The 23,078-nt window shown below is 40.5% G+C and overlaps 1 protein-coding gene across 14 annotated transcripts in view; it reads left to right on the top strand.

Moving 5' to 3' along the window:
• The first annotated feature begins 3,393 nt into the window (after positions 1-3,393).
• ADAM22 (ADAM metallopeptidase domain 22) overlaps positions 3,394-23,078 on the top strand; it is a 224,172-nt gene continuing 204,487 nt past the window's right edge. For 7 of the 14 annotated variants that reach the window (XM_021689563.1, XM_021689565.1, XM_044920239.1 and 4 more), the window contains exons 1-2: positions 3,394-3,478; positions 3,941-4,101. In XM_021689563.1, coding sequence (XP_021545238.1) covers positions 3,394-3,478; positions 3,941-4,101 — 246 coding nt within the window. Of the gene's footprint in view, positions 3,479-3,940; positions 4,122-12,729; positions 12,750-22,373; positions 22,385-23,078 lie in introns of all 14 variants that reach the window. The other 7 variants (XM_021689564.1, XM_044920243.1, XM_044920242.1 and 4 more) reach the window with 2 other exon arrangements.

Below are 23,078 nucleotides of genomic sequence, written 5' to 3' on the forward strand. Positions count from 1 at the left end.
GCGGGGAGTCTGCTCCTCCCTCTCCCGCTCCCCCCTCTTGTGCTCTCTCACTCTCTCTCTCTCTCAAATAAATAAATAGATAAAATCTTTAAAAAAAAAAAAAACATTCAGAGGCTAAGCAAATGACATTATTGACCCACTATGAGCCAAAGCTTGGCCAGGACTCCATTTATTACCTGGCTCCCACATGTCCCCACTATAATAGGTGCTTTGGGTCCCAGGTATCACTGTCAGTCCAGACCCTGCATCCAACAGTTATTTGGGTATTCTTACCCCTTTCTCCAGTGCAGTTACCCAGGTAAATGGAGATAATTCCCTTTGGGGAAGAGCTAAGGGAATAGTTACCATGTGTACGTGACATGTGATGCAGGGTCCTTCTCCTGGGGACATGACCTTTTCTTCAGTTGGTGGTTTCTGGGTTGAAAAACTGACTCAAATCTGGAAATAGAAGTCATGATTCTTGATTGGAGCAACTTCCCACAGCCTCCTGAGGCTGATTTATTTTAATGGTACATGTTGAGAAATTACCTTGTTATTTTGTATCCATTTTGCTCCTAAAGGAACCATGTTCTATTAACCAACTCCACAACTCTTGACATCAACTCCTTGGCATTAGTCTTGGCAATCACTTTTTTGATTTGACGCTAAAAACAAAGGCAACAAAAATAAAAATAAATTAGTGGTGCTATATCAAACTAAAAAGCTTCTGCACAGCAAAGGAAACCATCAACAAAATGAAAAGACAACCTACTGAATGGGAGGAAATATTTGCAAATCATATTTCTGGTAAGGGGTTAATATCCAAAATATATAACTAACTCACACAAATCAATAGCAAAACTAGCAATCTGATTAGAAAATAGGCAGAGGAACTGAATAAAAACTTTTCCAAAGAACACATGCAATTTTTTTAGCTCTATAAATAAAATTTCAATACTGTACAGCAGAAACTGGATATGCTCATTCTCACATTAAAACAAAAGTTTTCCTAATATTACAACTTATTTGTACTTGCATACTGTAGAACTAAAGTGTCAGTGTGGCTATTTTATAGTGCTTTCTAATAAAATGTACAAAACCAACAGAAATACCACGAATACCATTCAAGGACCTCACAACCCTGAGATCATGAGTGGAGCCGAAACCAAGAGTCCACCACTTAACCGACTGGGCCACCCGGGTGCCTCCAGGCCCTTGGGTTTTAATTCTCTTTTACTGTAGCTTACTGTGAAATCTCTTGCATCAAGGTGTAAAGTGTACCACTGAAATCTTTTAGCCCCTATTCAGGCTATAATCGCATGTCATATATAAAATTCTTAAGTGTCTTATTTATTTGAAAATCTGGGGAAATTTTTTTTGAAATGACAGTAAGATCAATGAGATGTGGTTACTTAAATATGATAGAATGTTCTTTCAAGGGAGAAGAGTCCCTCTCTACTGTTTGCTTGTAAAACCATGTCTAAGTTGTATTTAATACTGAATACCACACTCTAGCTGGGACACTGACATACTGGAGTGTGTTTTCAAATCATCATGATGGAAACCTGAAACCATGTCACAAGAGGCAGGGGTAAAAAAAAATTTTTTTTCCAGTGGGGAAGGGGAAAAACATCTCCACAGAGCATCATGTGTAAGATTCTTCTGCATGCTTTACAGGACCAGAATCAGGATGGAGGTTATAAAGACACAGGTTCCACCAGGGAACTGTGGAAAAAGACTCAGATCTGAAAGCAGGATATCCAGTCTACTCTATAACTGGCCATGGAACCTTAAGAAAAGTCCTTTAAATTCTCTAAGCCACTTGTGTCCAATAGAACTATCTGCAATGATGGAAATGTTCTATATTTTTGCTCTACAATACAGTAGCTGCTAGTCATAGGCAGTACAGAAATGTGTTTAGTGTGACTGAGGAACTGAATGTTACATTTTAGTTACTTTTCTTTAAAAGATTTTATTTATTTGACAGAGAGAGACATAGCGAGAGAGGGAACACAAGCAGGGGGAGTGGGAGAGGGAGAAGCAGGCTTCCCGCGGAGCAGGGAGCCCGATGTGGGACTCGATCCCAGGACCCTGGGATCATGACCTGAGCCGAAGGCAGTCGCTTAACCGACTGAGCCACCCAGGCGCCCTAATTTTAGTTACTTTTAATTAATTTAAATTTAAATAGCTACATGTAGCTAGTGGTTACAGTACTTGGAAGGTGCAGCTCTAAGCCTGAATTTCCTCCTCTCTGAAATGGGAATAATACTACTTACCAAATTGCTGATCCAAAGTTCAAACGGCATTATGTGACCTCAGAAAAAACTGTATCATGCTACATAAGTGTTAATTATGGTGATAATTAATAATAATTGTATTACTGTCTTATCCTCAAGAGTTTCTAACATTTGGAATTAGAGAAAAATGGAATTAGCAGCCTGAGAAGGTCGAGTTCCTCAAGCCTGGTTTTCACAAACAGGTTTGAGACAGGCAGAGATCAGAGAAAGGACAAAACATCCTGGACACTTGGGCTAAATCCAAGACATCCTTCCAGTGTCTGCGTTGACCGCCTGGCTGAGTTAATGATCCTCCTCTAAGCATTACCAGGGCACTTTCACACTGTAATGTAAAAAACGGTGTTTTTACTCTATCTGAGAGCACGTGCCTCTTACACTCGTGCCGTTCATGGTTGTGTCCCCCTGCTTAGTCAGCCACCGGGCACACAGCAGGTCCTCAATCAGTATTTGATGCATGATTAACTTACCACGTACTCTTGAGGGTGTAATTCCTTGACAATAATTTAAGTAACTACTGAATCTGTGGAAAACATTATTACGGTTCTTTGCGGACGCACAGAGTGAAGGAATACTGGCTCTCGCAGCGGCACAGTTGGGCTATTTCGGTGCCCAGGAGGCCTACCAGCGATGACCTCTCTTCTGCCCTTTTCCCCCTTCCTGTCTTCCGTGGTCACGAGGTCGCGACAGTCCGCACCTTCGTGGAGACGAGCGGGATGCTGAGCGAGAACTACATTTCCCAGCTGACTCTCCGGCGCGCGCCCCTGTCCGCGCGCGGGGGGCGAGTGCACCAGGCGCTCGCTCCCTGCCGAGCGCTCGTCGCCCGCCGGAGCCTTTGCCATGGGAAGAGGTGGGAGGCGCTAGAAACCACTTAGCTACAGCCAACCGCCCAATGCAGCACTCGCTCACTCCCCCCGCCAGCGGAAGCGCCCGCGGAGCACAATGCAGCACTGAGGCAGCGCCGCGGCGGAGGCTGCAGCGCCACGGCCGCCGCAGCACCGGCCGGGGCTGGGAGGGGGCGGCCGAGGCGAGCCCGGCGGTGCGGGCCGAGGGGAGCGGACCCGGAGGCCCGGGCATGAGGAGCTGAGCGTCTCGAACGAGGCGGGCTGACGGCAGCACCATGCAGGCGGCGGCGGCTGCGTCGGTGCCCTTCTTGCTGCTCTGCGCCCTGGGGACCTGCCCCCCGGCACGCTGCGGCCGGGCAGGTAAGTTCGCCACCCTCTGTGGCTTCGGGAGGTACCATTTTCCGGGAGTCTTTGCAGCCCTCAAGCGCACTGGAAACGGGCATCCCCCTTTCCCGAGTGCGCGGGGAGATTTTTTATTTAGAAGGGTGGTGAGAAGTGAAGCAAAAATACATGTGTGGGGGCGCGCGGATGCATTAGAAGCCTTCGGTCAAATGCCTGTTTTTCCTCTTCTGAAGAGGAGGAATGCGGAGGATCGGAAAGGGGTGCTGTGCTTCTGGGCCCCGATCCTGGATGATCTCAGAGGAGCTGGTCCAGGGCTCTCCGGCTGGTGTCTCTGCGTCCTTCTCAGATAGGGACCGGGAGGGAGGGGGCGGCGGGATTTTCATAGAGGAGACGTCGGACCGCAGAAGGCACGAGTATGGGTCAGGGTCATTATTTTCTTCTTTTCTCCCCACTCCCTCCTTACCCTTTTCCTGCCTGGAGGAGACGCCTCGTTGACGGAGCTGGAGAGGAGGAACGAAAACCGCTTCCTGGAGCGCCAGAGCATCGTGCCACTCCGGCTCCTCTACAGCTCGGGCGGCGAAGACGAAACTGGACACGACGCACTCGACACGCGGGTGCGGGGCCACCCCGGCGGCGGGCAGGTGAGAGGCGGGGTCCGGGGGCTGGGCCTGGGCGCGGCCTGGCGCACCCTACCCCGCGTTTGCTCTCCGTCGCCCTGGAGATGCAGTGTCTTTGGTGAAATAAGCGCAGTCCTAATGCGAGTCATGCATGGCGCTCTGTGTGCAAAAAAGAAGGGAGCGGGGCGGGGGTTGGGGGGAGGGACAGAACCCCCCCAAAGAAGCACAGGCCGGAGCTTTGCTAGAGAGGAGTTTGTGCGGGATGTCTTCGGCAGTGCGGCATCCTGAGGCGAAGGGCCGGAGCCCCTCTCACCTCTGTCAGGTGCCATGCATAGCAAGAAGGGATTTAATATTGGCAGGATTTGCATCATCATTATTGTGGTGCTTGTTTTAATCCTCAAAAAGACTTTATACGTGATTTAAACCAAGGTTGGTACTGTAAAAAAAATGAAAAGACCAGCCTAGACATCCCTAACTAAACTCAAACTGTAAAAATAAGCTCAACTGCAGTGTTCTCAGCTCACTCAATTTGTGGACACCAGAGATGTACCCATTCACCTCTACCTTTCAGAAAAGGCGTCTCCTCCCCCATTTCTTCGTTGGTAGCAGTCCTTTAGTGTAATTTGAGCCGTGTTGTTTATTGGGCATTTATAAACTATGTTTAAAAACACCTAAGTTTGCCTTTTACCCATATTTAGATCAATAACACACATCCACAGCTAATGACTGAAAAGTATTTTGAACTTATTAATTTAGGTAATTATTTTGGGGCTCTGTAAACAGTTTTTGTGTTTATGTACATCAGCCTGGCAAACAGTTTATTCATCTGTAAGTACGTATTAAGGTAGAACTTGTTCATGTGGTTGAAAATGTTGTAAACTTCACTGACCTAAAGGCAGGCTGAACATTTTCACATGTGCAGATATATTTATTAATACTTTAAGATGGGGGCGCCTGGGTGGCTCAGTCGTTAAGCGTCTGCCTTTGGCTCAGGTCATGATCCCAGGGTCCTGGGATCGAGTCCCACATCGGGCTCCCTGCTCCGCGGGAAGCCTGCTTCTCCCTCTCCTACTCCCCCTGCTTGTGTTCCTGCTCTCGCTATCTCTCTCTCTGTCAAATAAATAAAATCTTAAAAAAAAAAAATACTGGGCGCCTGGGTGGCTCAGTTGGTTAAGCGACTGCCTTCGGCTCAGGTCATGATCCTGGAGTCCCGGGATCGAGTCCCACATCGGGCTCCCTGCTCAGCAGGGAGTCTGCTTCTCCCTCTGACCCTCCTCCCTCTCGTGCTCTCTCTCATTCTCTCTCTCGCAAATAAAAAAAAAAAATACTTTAAGATGTACGTTGATGCTGTGAAAGTCATAGTATTTGATCTATATGTGTAAAATATGTAAAAATAGAAAAATGCCATTTAAATCTGTATTTGTAGCCAAAGGTTTAGCTCTGTTGAAATTTTTGTGTAAGAAATTAATTTAAAGGGCTACAGTAATATCCATCAAAGTTTGATTATTGTAGTAGAAAATCTGATGTGCCAAGCTTTAACGAAGGATCCCATTATTTGAATTAACTTTTGATAAATACCTATTTTCCTCTTTCATTCTGACTTGTTTTCATAATAAAACTGAAGAATTAGAAGTAGGGGACACTCTTCTTTTTTAGTAAATGAAAGTTATTTCTGTGGAGGAATATTCTCACACACTTTTACAACTTTTGATTATGAAAAATTTCAAATACACACAAAATAGAATATTATAATGAACCTCCAGCTTCAACAATTAGCAACTCATAGCCAATTTTGTTTCATCTATCTCCTACCTATTTTCTTCCCTCCTATTATTTTGAAGCAAGTATATAATTTCATTCATAAAAAATTCACTCTGCGCTTCTAAAAGGCGTCTTTTAAAAATGTAACCATGATATTATACCTAACATATAAATATAAATTAAGTATGTAAATATGTTAAATATATGTAAGTATATTTGATAAATATATATAAATGTAATACATATATATTTAAATTTGTTTGTTTGATTCAGGATCCAAATAGTGTCTATAGACTGCAATTATTTTATTTTTTTGAGTCTCTAATGCATAGTTTCCTCCTCTCCATTTCCTTGATTTTTTCTTTGCAATTTATTCATCAAAGACAGGGGGTCTTTCATCCTGTAGTTTACAGTCTGAATTTTTGCTGATAGAGCCGGTGCTTTAAAACAAATCACGGAAGACTTTCTCAGAGGGGAAGGGCAACAGAAGGAAATAGAAATGCGGAAAGAGAAAACTGCAGAATTGAACCTGAAAGCTCCAAGTCTCTGCCTCGTGCTGGTCATGTCTTCAGGTACCCCCTGCCCTTCACTGTGTTGGTGAAAGACCACCACCTTTGGAAAACAGGCCAGTCTTCCTTCTTTTCTCTCCATTTATGGAGCAGGACTTCGGCAGTTTTTGGATCATAGGCCTTTCCACTTGGGGCAGAAGATACCTTGGACCTATGCAGTTTCTACTTCTTACAATAATAAACCTCACAGTTGAGAAGAATGACTGGCTTTTGGTGGGGTATGGATGAACTGGTAGGATTTAGGTTGAACAGCATGAATAGATTATTCACATCAGGATTGAAAGTGAAATGCTGTCTTACCATTAAAGTAATTATTTTTAAATATCTTTTTTTTTTTTAGAGAGAGAGACAGTGCGCTTGCATGCTGCAAGTGGTGGGGAGGTGCACAGGGAGAGGGAGACAGACTCTTAAGCAGGCTCCATGCCCCAGGGCAGAGCCCTATGCAGGCTCGATCTCACAACTCTGAGATCATGACCTGAACTGAAATCAGGACTTGGATGCTTGTCTGAATGGTTTTCAGAGTAACCAAATGGATCTAGTTGATTAGGGAAAGCTCTTCTTCACTAAGGAGTGGCAGCTGATAAACGTAGGAGAAATGATAACATTAGAAAAATCATCATTTTGTGATTTCTAACAAATGTTAATTCAGGCAAAGGCTGTCAAATGGAACTGGCCATGCAGTGAATGGCTGAGGGGAAACCGCACATCTGTGTGGTATTAAAGGAACTCCACACTGAATACTTTTTGGTCACAGGGGCATCACATCACTGTCTAGCAGCCAGTTCGGGCAGCCATTACGAGACCCAGAGGACAGTCTGAGTTTCAGTGATGGTAAAACCATATGGCATGTGCCTGCTGAAGAAAAGCCATGTGAAACATACAGTGGTACCCAAAATGTATTCTAGACAAAGTTTATCAACATAAATCGATCAAGCTCTTAGATGTACCTTCTGATTTCTAGGAAATACAGGGGACAGAGGAGCAGACTAAGTGACAGCATGAGGAAGTGATCAGACAAACATCAAGCAGGAAAATTAACAGGTGAAGAAAAGGACTGTTTTAGATTGAAAACACCTAAGGGATGGACAAGCTGGATAAAATGCAGCCTCCAGACCTAAAACGTGATTTGGATAAACTAGCTTTGGGAAAATAGTTGTGGGACAATTAGGGTAATTTCAGTATGATTGAGGTATTAGAGGCTGTGGAAACTTATTGACAGGGAAAGAGAAAGATATGAAAAGAAAACAAACTATTTACAACATTATGATCTTGTTTTAGTAAAAAAAAATATATATGTAGAAAGATATGAAAAGAAAACAAACTGGGTGCCTGGGTGGCTCAGTTGGTTAAGCGACTGCCTTCAGCTCAGGTCATGATCCCAGGGTCCTGGGATCGAGTCCCACATCGGGCTCCCTGCAGAGCAGGGAGCTTCTCCCTCTCCCACTCCCCCTGCTTGTGTTCCCTCTCTCGCTGTGTCTCTCTCTGTCAAATAAATAAATAAAATCTTAAAAAAAAAAAAAAGAAAACAAACTATTTACAACATTATGATCTTGTTTTAGTAAAAAAATATATATATGTATATGAAAATATGGAAATACATGTAATAAAAGACTAACAGAACATAAAAAAAAATAGACGGATGCTTAACCCACTGAGCCACTCAGGTGCTCCTCATCAAAATAATTATTGTGAGCAGTTATCTCAGTGCCTGGCACGTAGTAAGGTAACCACAGTACATCTGGTTGGATGTCTGGATCACCTGGGAGGCTGTTGCAGTTTACCATGTTCTTTAAACTACATGCTCTTTAAACTAGAAATTGCTGACTACTAGGTCTTGAATCTGCCAATTACAGTTGTAAAGACTTAGTTGCCATATGCCAAATTTTCCTGCAATTAGGAAACTAAGGAGTGTTCCTGCATTTTTGCATTTTTGGTTTCATTGAGAGTTGTCATTGGACCTAAAAACTCAAGTTGATTATATATGGCCCTTATCATTTGTTTGGTAATTAAATAGATAAAATTATGGCATCTTAGCTACTCATAGATACTTTTAGCAATTTCCTTTCTTCTTCAGAAATAAAATTGGGATGCCTTTCTATATTCATTTGTTCATTTGTGTATTTAAAAGGCATTTATTTACTTGGGCTCATACTGTGTACCAATTTTTGTACAAGGCTCTGGGGATTTAGAGATAAAAGACACAGTTCAAGCCTTTAAGGAATTTACAGACAAGTGGGAAGATGTATGAATGGATAGGCAGTTATACTCTGCCCTTCTATGTGGTTTTCTGGAGGTGATCACAGAAAGCTGTTGAAGCAGAGAAAACAGTATTTAAGCCAGGTGAGCAGTCAGGGGGCCTCTCATGGGGAGGTGCTGTCTTAGCTGTGTTTTGAGGGTGAGTGGGAATTGGCCAGATTAAAGGAAGGTGATGGGCATATCAAACCAAAGGGGCAGCAATTACGTGGGCAGGTGGGAATCAGGACATATTTTTGTTAAGTGCAAATAGGATTTAAGGTACATTTGAGCCAAAACAGGAAAGTAGTGTAGATGCCTCAGTACCTTCATGACTGGTGGAGGAATTTGGACTTTGTCCTGAAGGCAGTTGAAGGACTTCGGCAAGGAGAGTTAACTGACCAGATTCATAATATTGCAGGATCATCCTAATTGTTAGAAATGAATTAATTTTAATTTCAAAGGGTAAGTGAAAGTGGTTGTTCACTTTAATTTATTGGTGAATGCTAATTCACATACTCATTAAGCTTCATAAGAATTTAGTTACTAAGTATACTGAAAATACTGTATAAATGAGTTTATAAAGCACTTAGAACAATGCTGGGGATATTGTAAGCACTATATGAGTTTTTGTTAAATAACATCTACTCCCTCAGGCTGCTTGAGTACTCTTTAGAAATTTTATGACATCACTTTAATGCAATATGTTGCCCTAATTACCTGAATTTAACACATTCCCAAAAGTAAGTTACAAATTGCTAAAATTTACACAACTAAGTGGAATCTAACAGTCCTAGAGATGGAAGAGACCTTGTAGGTCATCTAACCTAATTCAGGAATTACTTCTCACCTGGTAAGATAAAGCCATTACCCCAGAGTAAGGAAACCAGCAGTGTATTACTTAATGTTTCAGAAAGCTCACAAGAACTGTGACAGTATAAAACACCTTAATTTTACTCTTAATGTGTCCTTGTTTCAGTTTTCAATCACTAAATGGAAAAGAATGCTCATACTTTTGGAAGAAATTTTTCTTATGATTTTGGGGAAATACTGACAATTTGGGGTGAAATAATAATTCTGTTGATAATAATCCATATTATAAAAGATTTCTTTACTACATGACCAGTTACTTGAATGCATACTTTATTTTTATCCTAAGTGGGATGATCAGCCCCTAATGAAAAGTTATTTTGCCATAAAGTTCTAGAAATGATAGTCAAAGAAATCATATTTGATTGTGGGTAACCTTGCTATCCTCAAGGTTGTCTACCTATTCTGAAGTAATTTCAGTCTTGTAAAATAGCACTCAGAACTAGAGTAAATTATCCAGAGTCTTTCTTTCTTCTGACTTGAAGTTATTTGTGCTGAAGGAATTGTGTGTTTGCAGATCAATGGATAAAACATTTTTAACTGGGCATCCATATGAGCAAGATAGTACCTACTGAGCCTTATTGATAGTTTGATACTGATAATCACTTAATTGCTATTTTTAAGAAAAAGCACCTTAATGGCTACTTTTTTTCTTTCTTTCTTTTTTCTTTTTTTTGCTAGCCAAGCATGACAGATTTACTGTAACATCAGATAGGTTATTTGGTGGTTTATTTTGTTGTGTGTTCACCTCATAGATTTTCGATTACTTGTTTTTCACCCATTGATTATATTTCTCTGCAAATAGCAGAATCTCTTTTTGTCAGAAGTCTTTGCTGTCAGTGAATAGATGGGCTACTTATTTCTCTGTCTCTTTCCCTGGATCGTGTTGTAGCTTCTCAAGTGGTCAGGTACCAAAAACATAGATCTGTAATTTATCATAGTTTTGATAATCAGTAATACAAGCTGGTAGCAAGATGGCAAGCGGTAATGTGCTCCATTTTTGTGACTATATTTATACATATGCCTAAGCCTGGATGAGCTGTACTTAAAATTGTGCTGTTTCACTTGGGAGCACTGAGTCAGCTTCACGGTAAATTGTCTGCAGTACTGCTTTGCTTCTCTGGTGGAAAAGGGCTCCTAGGAATTAATAGCTTTAGAAGTATTTTGCAAGGATAGCACAAACAATTTTTTTTTCTTAATGTGCATTTGTTAAACCTAAGTAACTCAATATTGATAAAGTTTTGCCACCCATCAAAACTTTGTTCTTCTGCTATAAATAGGAAGGAGACATTTTCCAGCATATTTTTATTCTCCTATCAACATGCTTCTCTTACAATTAAATAGTTAAAAGAAAATTATATTCAGGATTGTGGAAATTTTCTTTAGGTCTTGGTTTTACTCTGTGAGATCCCGATTTGTATATATATTTTTTGGGCATCTTTGGAGTTCTGCTTAATGATCTCACTGTGTATGAAAAGAACCCATCTTTCGTCACTTCTTCACAGCTATACCTGGAAAACTATGAATGACTCTAAGAGCTTATGGGTTGATAAAAATCGTTCTTTCTTTTATTTGCTTTCTCAAATTTCAAATGCCAGGTGTTCTATCATTTTTAATGACAGGACCCTTCCTAAAAGTACATGGAGGGAAGCCTGCTTTCTTGTCGTGGCTCAGTGAGAGCAGGAATCTGTAAGGTCACTGGTACTCAGTCGCTCCAGTGGGGCTCAGATTAGGCCACATTTATCATTAAGTTTCATGAATAAGCTTCAAAGGGAAAAAGAATGCTAATTAAAGGAAGGGGAAGAGCAGAAGAGGAAGGGACATAAGGAGTGTGGTGAGATGGAGGAAGGAAACAAAACAGGAAAGAGAGAAGTGCTTATAGTAGTGTTAGCATGTATGTGATAGTATACACTAAAATACTTAATGTACAGTAACTTCTGTGGTTACTTTGTATGTGCCCAACAGTTTTCTTGGTACTTGGTACACATTAACTCCCTGCAGTCCCACAAGAATCATATGACAGGAAATACCAGCTGTAAAACCACAAAGCTGGTAGGTAGTTGAGAAAAGATTGGAACCCTGGCACTTTAACTCCACGGCACCTCCTGGGCTTAAACTCTATGCTTAACTGGCCTTATGGTAGCAGGCCAAGAACATTTCTCTAGGTGTCATTCAATGGCAGTGAGGTCAAAGATTTCTTCCATTTGTCCCACTGGAACTATATATTTCTTGCAGCTTGCAGAACTCAGGAGGAATTAATCATATCTACTAACTTGAGAATGAGAATGAACTACAAAAGATATTTAACATTTAAAATGTGAAAAACACATATTGAAGGGCCTGGGTTCTGTTTCGGAATTGGATGTGTATACTTATTGTTATAATCTTTCTTTGTAAATTGAAGATTTTAATATTCAACAGCCAATACCAAAATTATGTGTACTCAAAGTTTCATAAACCAGAAACATTAAATGCTAAATGGGGATCCATACACCTTTCTTCAAAAGAAAAAGATACAGAATATCTTTTGTGGCTTCCTAGAGCAAGTAGCTCTGGAGTCCCAAATGTCAAAGCCTTAGGATGAAAGAGATACATAATCAGTAATAACCAAAATGATAGCTTCTGTGAACATCTAGTTGGATGTGTTTACTTTTGGTAATAAAAGCCCTTGAAAGCAAATATTGAGAGAAAGAATTGAAAAATAAGAGTTAGTATTTGTTGAATAGTTACCATGTACCTGGTGCTGTGCTGAGTGATTTACATGCATAATCTCTCATTTTGAGGTAGCTGCTATATCCATTTTATAATTGGGGCTACTGAGGCTTAAGGAAGCTAATTAACCTGCCTAAGGTCATACAACCAGTAAGCAGTAGAGTTGGGAAAAGAATTCTCAAAGAGAATGTTAGAGATCCACATAAAATAATCCTTTTGTAATAAATGTTACTTATTTAACATTTAACATTTAACCCATTCATCTCTGTTGGAATCAACCTAACATTTCTTTGAGAAACTCTTGGTCCTGCTCAGGTTGCTAACTTCATTCAGGAGTGAATTGATATCATGTTTAGCACTTGTTTTATGTTTTCATTTCTAGAAATGGTTATAATTTCTATTTCTACCTCAGTTATTCTTTTAACTACATAGAAATATTTGAATCTACATCTAAATGGCAGCAGAGAGTATCTGTACTCTGAGTGCTTGTTGGACTTTTATCTGCGAGAAACTCACAAGAAACTATTTGTGGGGGAAAAAAGAGAAACAATTTATGGGGAATTATCATCTGTTCCTCCACAGAGTACTGGCCTTACCTACTGAGATTCTGGGGTGGGGGTATTTTTTAAAAATCTCCCCAGTAGATTTCCAATTTATATGTAGGGTTGAGGAGCTCTGTGTAGCCTTAAGATTTAAGAGATTTTTTTTTTTTAATGGCTTACATCTTTCTCTGGATTTAAGTTAGTCACAAGAGTTTTATATCTGAATTGATACCAGTTTTCTCATTTGCATCCCTGACCTCTTCAATAATTCACCAGACTTTTTCTAAAGGGTATTTTGAAGGACATTGTAAGAAATATTCCTGAGAAACCAGTTACAGTATTAATTGAAGTCTTGGAGAACATTATGGGTGGTGCCTTATCAGGACCAAGAGGAGAGATTTGTCATGTAATTTTTTCCTTCCTTGAGTTGGATGCCAGAAGTTTAGAGGCAAATTGTGCCCTCCTCCAAAGCCAAAGTCACAACATGAGTTTTCCTAGCAGCTTCATCCTAGCTCATCAGCGTATTCCTCATCATCCCCATTTCAGCTCAAGTGTCATCTGAAATATCTCTTGATTTGTGTTAGTTTATCAATACGAAAAGTCATACCTGTACACATTTTCATTATGCATGCTATCCTTGGATTAAAATAAATACTCAGGCATGGAAAAAGGAATCTCAGGTTTCCTCCATCTACTTTTCTCAAGTATTCCCACCCCCACCCCCCATCACAGCATGTTATGCTGTTGTCTTCCTAGCACTTGCCATCCTTTTTTTTTTTTTTAAGATTTTATTTATTTATTTGGAGAGGTGGGGGGTACAAGTAAGTGAGTGTGAGCGGGAAGGGGCAGAGGGGGAGGGAGAAAGAATCTGAAGCAGACTCAGCACTGAGCAAGGAGCCCCACGCTGGCTGATCCCATGACCATGAGATCATGATCTGAGCCGAAATCAAGAGTCGGACAGTCGCTTAACTGACTGAGCCCCCTTGATGACATTCTCTTTAACGTTTGACTTATTGTCTTTCTTCCAGTGTGTCATCACTAGAATATAAAACTACCAGACTAGTGTATGAGAAAAGTGATCTTGTCTGTTTGTTCACCACACATCTCCACCCTGGCACAGAGTACGTACTTAATAAATATTTCTTGAAGTGATAAATTTTCCTTTCTCCCCAGTTTCCTCATCTGCTTAAAATTTATATTTGATCTTGTAAGTGTCCATATAAACATCCCGAAGTCCTCTTTGGAACTGGGTTAAAAGGATGAATACACGCATAAATTTTAGTCTTCAAATATTGAGTTTATAGTCCCTTTTGATAATTATAATTATTTCACACATAAAATAGAGTTCAGTGTGCTGTATTTTTATTTTTTACTTATTTTTTAATGTGCTGTATTTTAAAAAATATAAATACTTCATATATGAAACAATTATTGTAGACTTCTAGTGGTCCTGTATTTCTGATTTCATCATTTGATTTGCTTTTAAGATCAAAATCTGTTTTGTTTTTCCTAGAACAGACTATTATATGTAATTTGATTTAGAAAATAAAAAAGTGCCATAGCACGACCCAGAAATATCAGCAGTTATCACTGGGAAGGGAAGAAATAAACAACTTAATCCACCCCCTGACCCCCACCCTCGGCAGTCTGTCTGTTTATATTGAAGAAATTTTTCAGAATCATATGCGTGTATCAGCAAGGGTAAATCAACATTTTTCTCCTTTTTAAAAATCAATTTTGTACCGGGGATTTTAGCACTAAGCAGTAGTTGCCCTTTTGCTGCTTTTTTTTTTTTTGGTCCCAACTCAAGAACATTAGATAACCGTTTGAAGATGAGAAATCAATGAGGCTTTCCTGAAGATGGGCCTCAAGAGCTCACATTTTGCAAGTGGCTTTAAAAGTTTCTACCTGAGGCAGGAGAACTCCTGGTTGGCCATCTTCTTAGACCACTTATTCTACTTGGCCCTGACTCACATCTGTAGCCTTTACCTCTAGTTGGTCAATTGCTGTTCTTATTTTTATTTTTTTTCAGGTTGCCTTTTAAATAGGTTGGGTTGGGAGAAATTGCCTTCATTTCCCACTAGTGAGGTCAGGAGGCTGGAGTCAGGCTGGTCCATGCAGTTTGGTACTCCTGGTCACAGCTTAAGCTTTTCTTTAAGTGGTTTCTCTTTGAGCTAGATAGCGAGATGCCACACATGCAGCCGGCACTTCACAAAACCGGGTTCTGTAGGCCCCTCTTAGGAAGATTTTTATTGACTTTGATAGAAACTTCAACATCCCTGAAAGTGATGGAATTTTTCAGGACCCCAAAACTGTTCTCCCACTTTATGACTTAGCATGATGTTCTTATCGTTCTTAATGATCTTGCCTAGACAAGGGTCTCATGATTAATGAAGGGAGAGTGAATGCTATTAATTTATAGCTTAACCATTTCATGTGAAATCTACTTGAGGTTATTGATTAATGAGTTGTTTAGGACATTTCCTGAATGTTCTGGCTATGAAATCATGAAGTTTGTGGTTTTTCTAGGGTGATGGGGTAAAAATTATTTTAATTTAATTGTATGGAAAAACAAGGAGTGAAGGCATGCATCCTCATCTTCATTTTCATTTCTTCCCAGCATTGACCCAGAGCTTTGTACATAGCAAGTGCTCAACAAGCAAATGTTGACTCGGTGAAGTCATTGATGCCATGACTTTTACAGAACCCTTTTCCATTCTCATGTCCCCAGACCCCTGTTGTGAGGTCAGGTTTTCCCTGGTCAGTTCTTTTCTCTTCATCTCTCAGTACAGGTTCTATCCCTTTCCTGTTACCTCTTTCCATTTGTTGTTTTCCCATGAGCATGGTCTTGCTTTGTTCACTTTCCCTATGACCCTTGGTTTATTTTGTCATATTTTCCCCCCACTCTATTTCTGTCAAGTTCCTTTTTTTCTCTCAGCAGCTAAAGAAAAAAACAAGTCTCTGAAAGGTTATTTACGTTCAGTGTTGGAAACCATCCTCTGTGCACATTGCTGGACTTAATTATTTTGCCATTTGGAAAATGTGTTCGAGTTCAACAAGCTTTCCCATTTTACTACTTACCTTTAAACCTATTTTTTGTTGTTGTTGTTTTGTTTTTTTGTTGTGGTTTTTCTTTTTTCTGTTTGTTTCTTTTGTTTCCCTTTAGTTGTCCCTCATTCCTTCTCTTCTTTGGATGTGGAGTGAGGCGTCCCTTCCATTCTTTACTGCTAGACTGATTGCCTTCCTAAAATCATTCTTTTTGTTCTCATTGCTCGTCATTCCCTGGATTTAAACTTTGAGTTATGTGCTCAGTCCACCCTCTGCACTTGCTGAGCATGACCCTTCTCACACTCTTCTTGAGTGATCCAGGACTATATTGCCAGGATTCAGACTCAGTATTAAGAAATGATGGGGCACTTTTACAGGTATAGTAAGAGTAAAACTTGCCTCAGAGGCTTGCCATAAAATTATTTCTGGGTACGTGTGTGTTGGTGCGGGAGGGATTAGAGCAACTGACAATTGGGTGTGTTAATAGAAGGTATCCCCATGAGAGAGACTGTGTAACCTTGGGCTGCGACTTTGTCATTCAAATTCATTGTTGTTTGTTCACTGCTTAGTGCTGTGCCTGATGCATACTTGATGCTCAGCAAATATTTATGGTCTGCCTTTGTTTCAATTTTCTGTCTCAAAGATGAAAAAAAGTTCTGTGACCATTCATGTTACTGATTTTATGTACTTGAAAAATTTTTTTTAATTTTAATTTTTATCTTTTTTTAAGATTTATTATTTTTAAAATACATTTTTATTTATTTATTTGACAGAGAGAGTGAGAGAGCACAAGCAGGGGAAGCAGCAGAGGGAGAGGGAGAAGCAGGCTCCCTGTTGAGCAGGGAGCCTGATGTGAGGCTCGATCCCAGGACCCTGGGACCATGACCTGAGCCAAAGGCAGACACTTAACCGACTGAGCCACCTAGGCACCCCTGTACTTTTTTTTTTTTAAGGATTTTATTTATTTATCTATTTGAGAAAGAGAGCAGGGTGGAGGGGAGGAGCAGAGGGAGAGGGACAAGCAAACTCTGTGCTGAGTGCAGAGCCCAACACGGGGCTCAGTCCCACCAGCCCAAGATCATGACCTGAGCCCAAATCAAGAGTGACTCTCAACTGACTGAGCCACCCAGGTGCTCCTAATTTTATGTATTTTTGATGTATTTCCAACAATTACAGTATTTCTTTCTTCCAGATTATTAAAATGTTTTGTTGGGACAGCATGGGCTTTCTTCCACATCTTTGCCTTCTCTGTGACCTCTTCCTCCCCCATCTCTTCTTGTTAACCCAACAGAGACACCCTGTATATAGTATGCCCACCTTCTGTGAGGATCCCATCACTGTGAGCATCTGAACTAAAATAGCTGTCCCTCTTACTTCAGGTTTGAGGCAGGGTTTATTTTTTTAATTTTTTAAATTTTTTTAAGATTTTATTTATTTATTTGACAGAGACACAGCGAGAGAGGGAACACGAGCAGGGGGAGAGGGAGAGGGGGAAGCAGGCTCCCCGTGGAGCAAAGAGCCTGATGTGGGGCTCCATCCCAGAACCCTGGGATCATGACCTGAGCCGAAGGCAGACGCTTAATGACTGAGCCACCCAGGTGCCCCGAGGCAGGGTTTATTAGGAAAGGCAGGGCCGTGATGATGAGGAGGGAGGACACCAGAGATAGCAGTGGGAACTTGGACACTGGTTCGCATACAGACATCCCACCACCTAAGGCCACCTTGCAGTCCCTCTGCCACTTTAATCACTGTGACAGAATCACTCATGTCAGTTTATAGCCTCATCTCTCGCAATAAAAATAAATCCAAGCTATTTAACCTTTGTGTGTGACTTTATTCACCAGAGTTTGCCATTTGGTACCTGGAGCTACATTTTCTTTAAGACAATGATGCTTGTCTTCTGGGAGAGTGACATGTAGTATTTTTGATGGATCTGAACTCAGATGACATATTCAACCAAGGGGTTCCCTTGATATTCTTGGAATTTTGATTTTTTTTTAAACTGGGGTTTTAAACTAAGTATAATATCTTTTTTTTTCGCTTTAAGTCCCAGATACTTTCTTGTCTATTATTTTCATTTTTTCTCCAGTTTTTGCCACCGTTTTATGGCCTAACAAGTTAATATAAAATATTTACTTGATTTCTTAGGAGGTAGATATTACCGACATAGGACTGTTAGTTACTCCGTGAAGTCTCCATGATGCTAAAAGACCTGCACATCTGATTTAAATCAGAAAAAACACCGCTAGAGAATAGTTCCTTTAGTATAAGTAGAGACCCCAGGGAGGGATGGCACTCTGAGCTGTTTTTAAGCACATACATGTTAGTGTGAATGAAGGACCTGAAAGGGTTAAGACCAGAAGGGAAAGTGAAGGCATAGGATGGTGAGGAGGTCCCACATCAAAATCTTAGGATCAAGTAGCTGGCCCGTAGAAATGAACTCTAGCAGTTCTCATGACTTCAGCTGATCCATTGTAATCTCAGGAACAAAATTATGTATATTTTAATTGTGTATATTTTTAATAAGAGCTTTATTGGGGTATAATTTGCGTACCACAGAATTCAGCCATTTAGCAATGGTTTACAACTCAAAATAGTATATTCACACAGTCGTGCAGCCACTCCCACTGTCAATGTTAAAACATTTTCTTTTTTTATTTTATTTTATTTATTTATTTGACAGAGAGAGATACAGCGAGAGAGAGAATACAAGCAGGGGGAGCGGGAGAGGGAGAAGCAGGCTTCCCGCTGAGCAGGGAGCCCAACGAGGGGCTCCATCCCAGGACTCTGGGACCATGACCTGAGCCGAAGGCAGACACTTAACGACTGAGCCACCCAGGTGCCCCGGTGTTAAAACATTTTTATCATCTCGGGGCACCTGAGTGGTGTAGTCGGTTAAGCGTCCAGCTCTTGGTTTCAGCTCATGTCATGAGCTCACGGTTGTGAGATTGAGCCTGCTTTGGGTTCTGTGCTCAGCTGAGTCTGCGTAAGATTCTCCCTCTCTCTTTGCCCCTCCTCTCTGGACTCTCTTCATTTGGACAGCTCTGGTTTAAAAGGTTTTAAATGATTTATTATTTATTTTAGAGAGAGAGAGATTAAGAGAAAGTGTGTGAGGAGCATGGGGCGAGGGGCAAAGGGAGTGGGAGAGAGAATCTCAAGCAGACTCTGTGCTGAGCATGGAGCCCCATCTCACAACACTGAGATCATGACCTGAGCCAAAATCAAGAGTCCAGCGCTAACCCACTGAGACACCCAGACACCCCTTTACAAGGTTTTAGAAAGTTGAGTCAATATTAACCTCCCTGCAGCTTTCAGCCATTAATTTTTATTTCTTGTAGTTTTTCTGGCCACAGTAGTAGAGACATTTCCACATGTGTGTTATATATCCCTTAGCTGTTAACGTGGCATCTACAAAATTGATCATGTGAAGGTGCTTGTGAAAATTTCTTTAGGACATGGGCGCCTGGGTGGCTCAGTCATTGGGCATCGGCCTTCGGCCCAGGTCATGATCCCAGAATCCTGGGATCGAGTCCCACATTGGGCTCCTTGCTCGGTGGGAAGCCTGCTTCTCCCTTTCCCACTCCCCCTGCTTGTGTTCCCTCTCTCACTGTCTCTTTCTGTCAAATAAATAAATAAAATCTTAAAAAAAATTCCTTAGGACAACTTTTGTTATTATTTTTTTTAATTTAAAAAAGCTCCTGTTGGGTGCCTGGGTGGCTCAGTTAGTTAAGCGACTGCCTTTGGCTCAGGTCATGATCCTAGGGTCCTGGGATCGAGTCCGCATTGGGCTCCCTGCTCAGCGGGGGGTCTGCTTCTCCCTCTGACCCTCCCTCCTCTCATGTGCTCTCTCTCTCTCTCATTCTCTCTCTCTCAAATAAAGTCTTAAAAAAAAAAAGTTCCTGTTTTGAAATAGTTCAAACATACAAAAAGTGTAGATAGGATAATGTGATAGACACTCTTGTACTCACTACACAGAATCAACACAAATTTAATAGTTGTTTTTTTTTTTTTAAAGAAAAAGACATTATAGATTCAGTTGATGCTCCCCTGCCTTCCATTTCCTCATCCTTCTCAGGGGAAATCATTATCTTGCAATTAGTGTGCATCCTTCCTGGCTTTTTTATACTTGAACTACATAAATATTTATCCATAAACAATATATATTACTATTTTGTGTATTTTGTACATGCACATATTTGGTATCATATATATTCTTTTGCTACTTCTCAATACTGATTTTCAATTTCTTGTGCTGGTATAGGTAAAATAATTGAATTTTTTCCTTTTTATTGTCTGGCTTTCTATGTTATAAACTTACCATCATTTATTTCTTTTTATATTAATGTATTTATAGATTTTTTTCAAGTTTTCGCTCTTATAAGCAGTGTTTGCCATTGATAGAGTTTCTGTGGGTCATATATTTTGATGTGAAATTGTTGATTCTTAGGGTTTGTGCATTTTCAACTTCAACATTATGTAGAGACATAATGCCAGATTATATAGTGATACACCAGTTTATACTCCACTGGCAGTGCATGAGAATTTCTCCATCTTCATAATCATTTGGAACCCTAAGACTTAAAAACTTATAAACGTGGATGTGAATGGTGTCTAATTATTTTACTTTACATTTCCCTGATGACTAATGAGATTGAGCGCCTTTGGTGATCATATTTCTTCCTCTAAATGGTCTATTTATATACTTCCCCCATTTTTCTATTGGGGTATTTGTCTTTTTCTTACTAATGTATGGCATTTTAAATATATTCTGGATCCTTTTCTATCATTGGTTATTGCAAATACTTTAAAAAATTATTATGGCTTAGCCATTCTCATGGTATCTTGTTGCAAAATTAACAATTTTTTTACGTTATGCATATCAGTTCGTTATGGTTCTTTGTGTATTACTTTACTACTGTAAAACCCATGATTTTTTAAGAACATGTCTTAATTTTTAGTGAAATAAGTCCCTATATAGTTTTTTAAAAAATTTTATTTATTTATTTGTCAGAGATAGAGAGCACAAGTAGGGGGAGCGGCAGAAAGAGAAGCAGGCCCCCTGCTCAGCAAGGAGCCCAGTGCGGGACCCGATCCTAGGACCCTGGGATCATGACCTGAGCTGAAGGCACACGCTTAACCGACTGAGCCATCCAGGTGTCCCATTCCCTATATAGTTTTTAAAAAAAGTATTATAGGATAGTGATTAAGAGTTGGAGGGCCTGGAATTAGGCTGCATGCTTTCAAAACCTGCCTTTGCCACCAGCTCACGGTGTGAACTTGGCACACATTTAACTTTTTACACCAATTAAGAATAGTACCTAGCTCATATGTTGTTGTGAGGATTAAAGGAGATAATACACATAAAGCTTGTGGCTGAACATTTGGCATATAGTAAGAGCTCAATAAATGTTAGCTCCTTTTTTTTTAGCTTCCATAATGATTATTTCTTGGTATGAAATCAGTGCCCAGTTTCTTGTGTACAAAAATCACTGGGTTTCTTGGATTGTTTCACGAGAGCTGTGGTTCCTTTCAGATGTTCCAGGAGGGTAGGACAGTTTGGACCCTGGTGGTAATGCTGGGTTCCAGCTTTGGCGTCATTGAATTCTTCCAGGGAATTTAACAGAACAAGTTAATCTTGTTTCTTTTTTTTTTTAAACTGAATTAAAGTTGACATAATGTTACCTTAGTTTCAGGTGTACAACATAGTGATTTCACAAGTCTATACACTGCGCTGTGCTTACCCCAAGGGTAGCTAACATCTTGCAAGGGTAACTAACATCTGTCACCATACAAGGCTATTACAATATCATTGACTGTATTCTCTGTGCTGTGTAATTTTGTTTCCATAATATTAGTTCAGACATCAGGTGGGGTTTGTTTTCTTAAAATTGAATGAGTAACAGTGCAGCCTCCTTACTTTGGGATGGGAGGCCTGAAGGGAAAGCAGGACACAGAGGCTAACAGGCAGTGGGATTAAAGGTCAGACTCTGGGTTCCTAAACCAGGCTGAGTGTTGGAATCTGTATATAGAACTGGATTAGAGGATAAGATGCTCTATTTTCATAGCTTGTTTTGTTTTCTTTTTAAAAAACATGTTTTACTTGAAGAGCCTCAGAAGGCAAAAATTAAACGAACAGACCATTGAGGAAGAAACTGCTCCCAAAATTTTATACAAAGTAGCAGTTTTTATAACAAAGAAACTGCTCCCAAAATTTTATACAAAGTAGCAGTTTTTATAACACAGTCCATTTTTCTTCTGTGAAAACTTTGTGTTTGCAATGCGTTTATGACAACAATCCTAATTTTTAATATAGTTTTTTACTTTATTTTAAAAAAATTTTTAAAGATTTTATTTATTTGAGAGAGAGAGAGACAGAACGCAAGCAGGGGGAGGAGCAGAGGGAGAAGGACGAGCAGACTCCCCGCCGAGCAGGGAGCCCGATGCGGGACCCGATCCCGGGAGCCTGGGATCGTGACCTGAGCTGAAACCAAGAGTCAGACGGTTAACCAACGAAGCCACCCAGGCGCCCCTTCATATAGTTTTTAAGAACAGCTTTGTTGAGATAGAATTCATGTACCATAAGATTCATGTACCTTTTAGCAGTGGCGTTTAATACAACTTTTAGTCATTCTCAGTTCTCTTTTTCCTTATATTCTGGCTCTTCCCTTTTTATCATGCTGTTGTTTGGGGTCCCATTGTACATAAGCTGTGATCATAAGCCCCTTTGCTGAGTTTCTTGTTGAGATGACTCTGCCCAGCCTTAGACATAACCTTCAGCACAATGGAAGAACTTCCATTTTCTTGCAGTGGATTTCCATATTTAATAAATATTTTAAGACTTAATCAATCAACCATGTGTTTCTCAATTTCCAGCAGTTTTCAACAGGCTTTCCAGAATCTGTTATTTCAAAGATGATTGTGTTATTTCTCTTTCTCAAGAAATAATTAGGTTAGAAGAAGTCCGTATGCTTTTATTTTAGCATCATATGCTCACTGCAGAAAGTGTTCAGGGGGAGAAAAACTCCCAAGTGCAGATATTGTTGCCCGTGGTGGTAGCACGGTGTGTGTGTGTGTGTGTGTCTCTGTGTGTGTGTGTGTCTCTGTGTGTGTCTGTGTGTCTCTGTGTGTGTCTGTGTGTCTCTGTGTGTGTCTCTGTGTGTGTCTCTGTGTGGGTGTCTGTGTGTGTGCCTCTGTGTGTGCCTGTGTGTGTCTCTGTGTGTGTCTGTGTGTATCTCTGTGTGTGTGTGTCTGTGTGTGTCTGTGTGTG

Source organism: Neomonachus schauinslandi, chromosome 12 (assembly GCF_002201575.2).
Source record: "Neomonachus schauinslandi chromosome 12, ASM220157v2, whole genome shotgun sequence".
Classification (NCBI taxonomy): domain Eukaryota; kingdom Metazoa; phylum Chordata; class Mammalia; order Carnivora; family Phocidae; genus Neomonachus; species Neomonachus schauinslandi.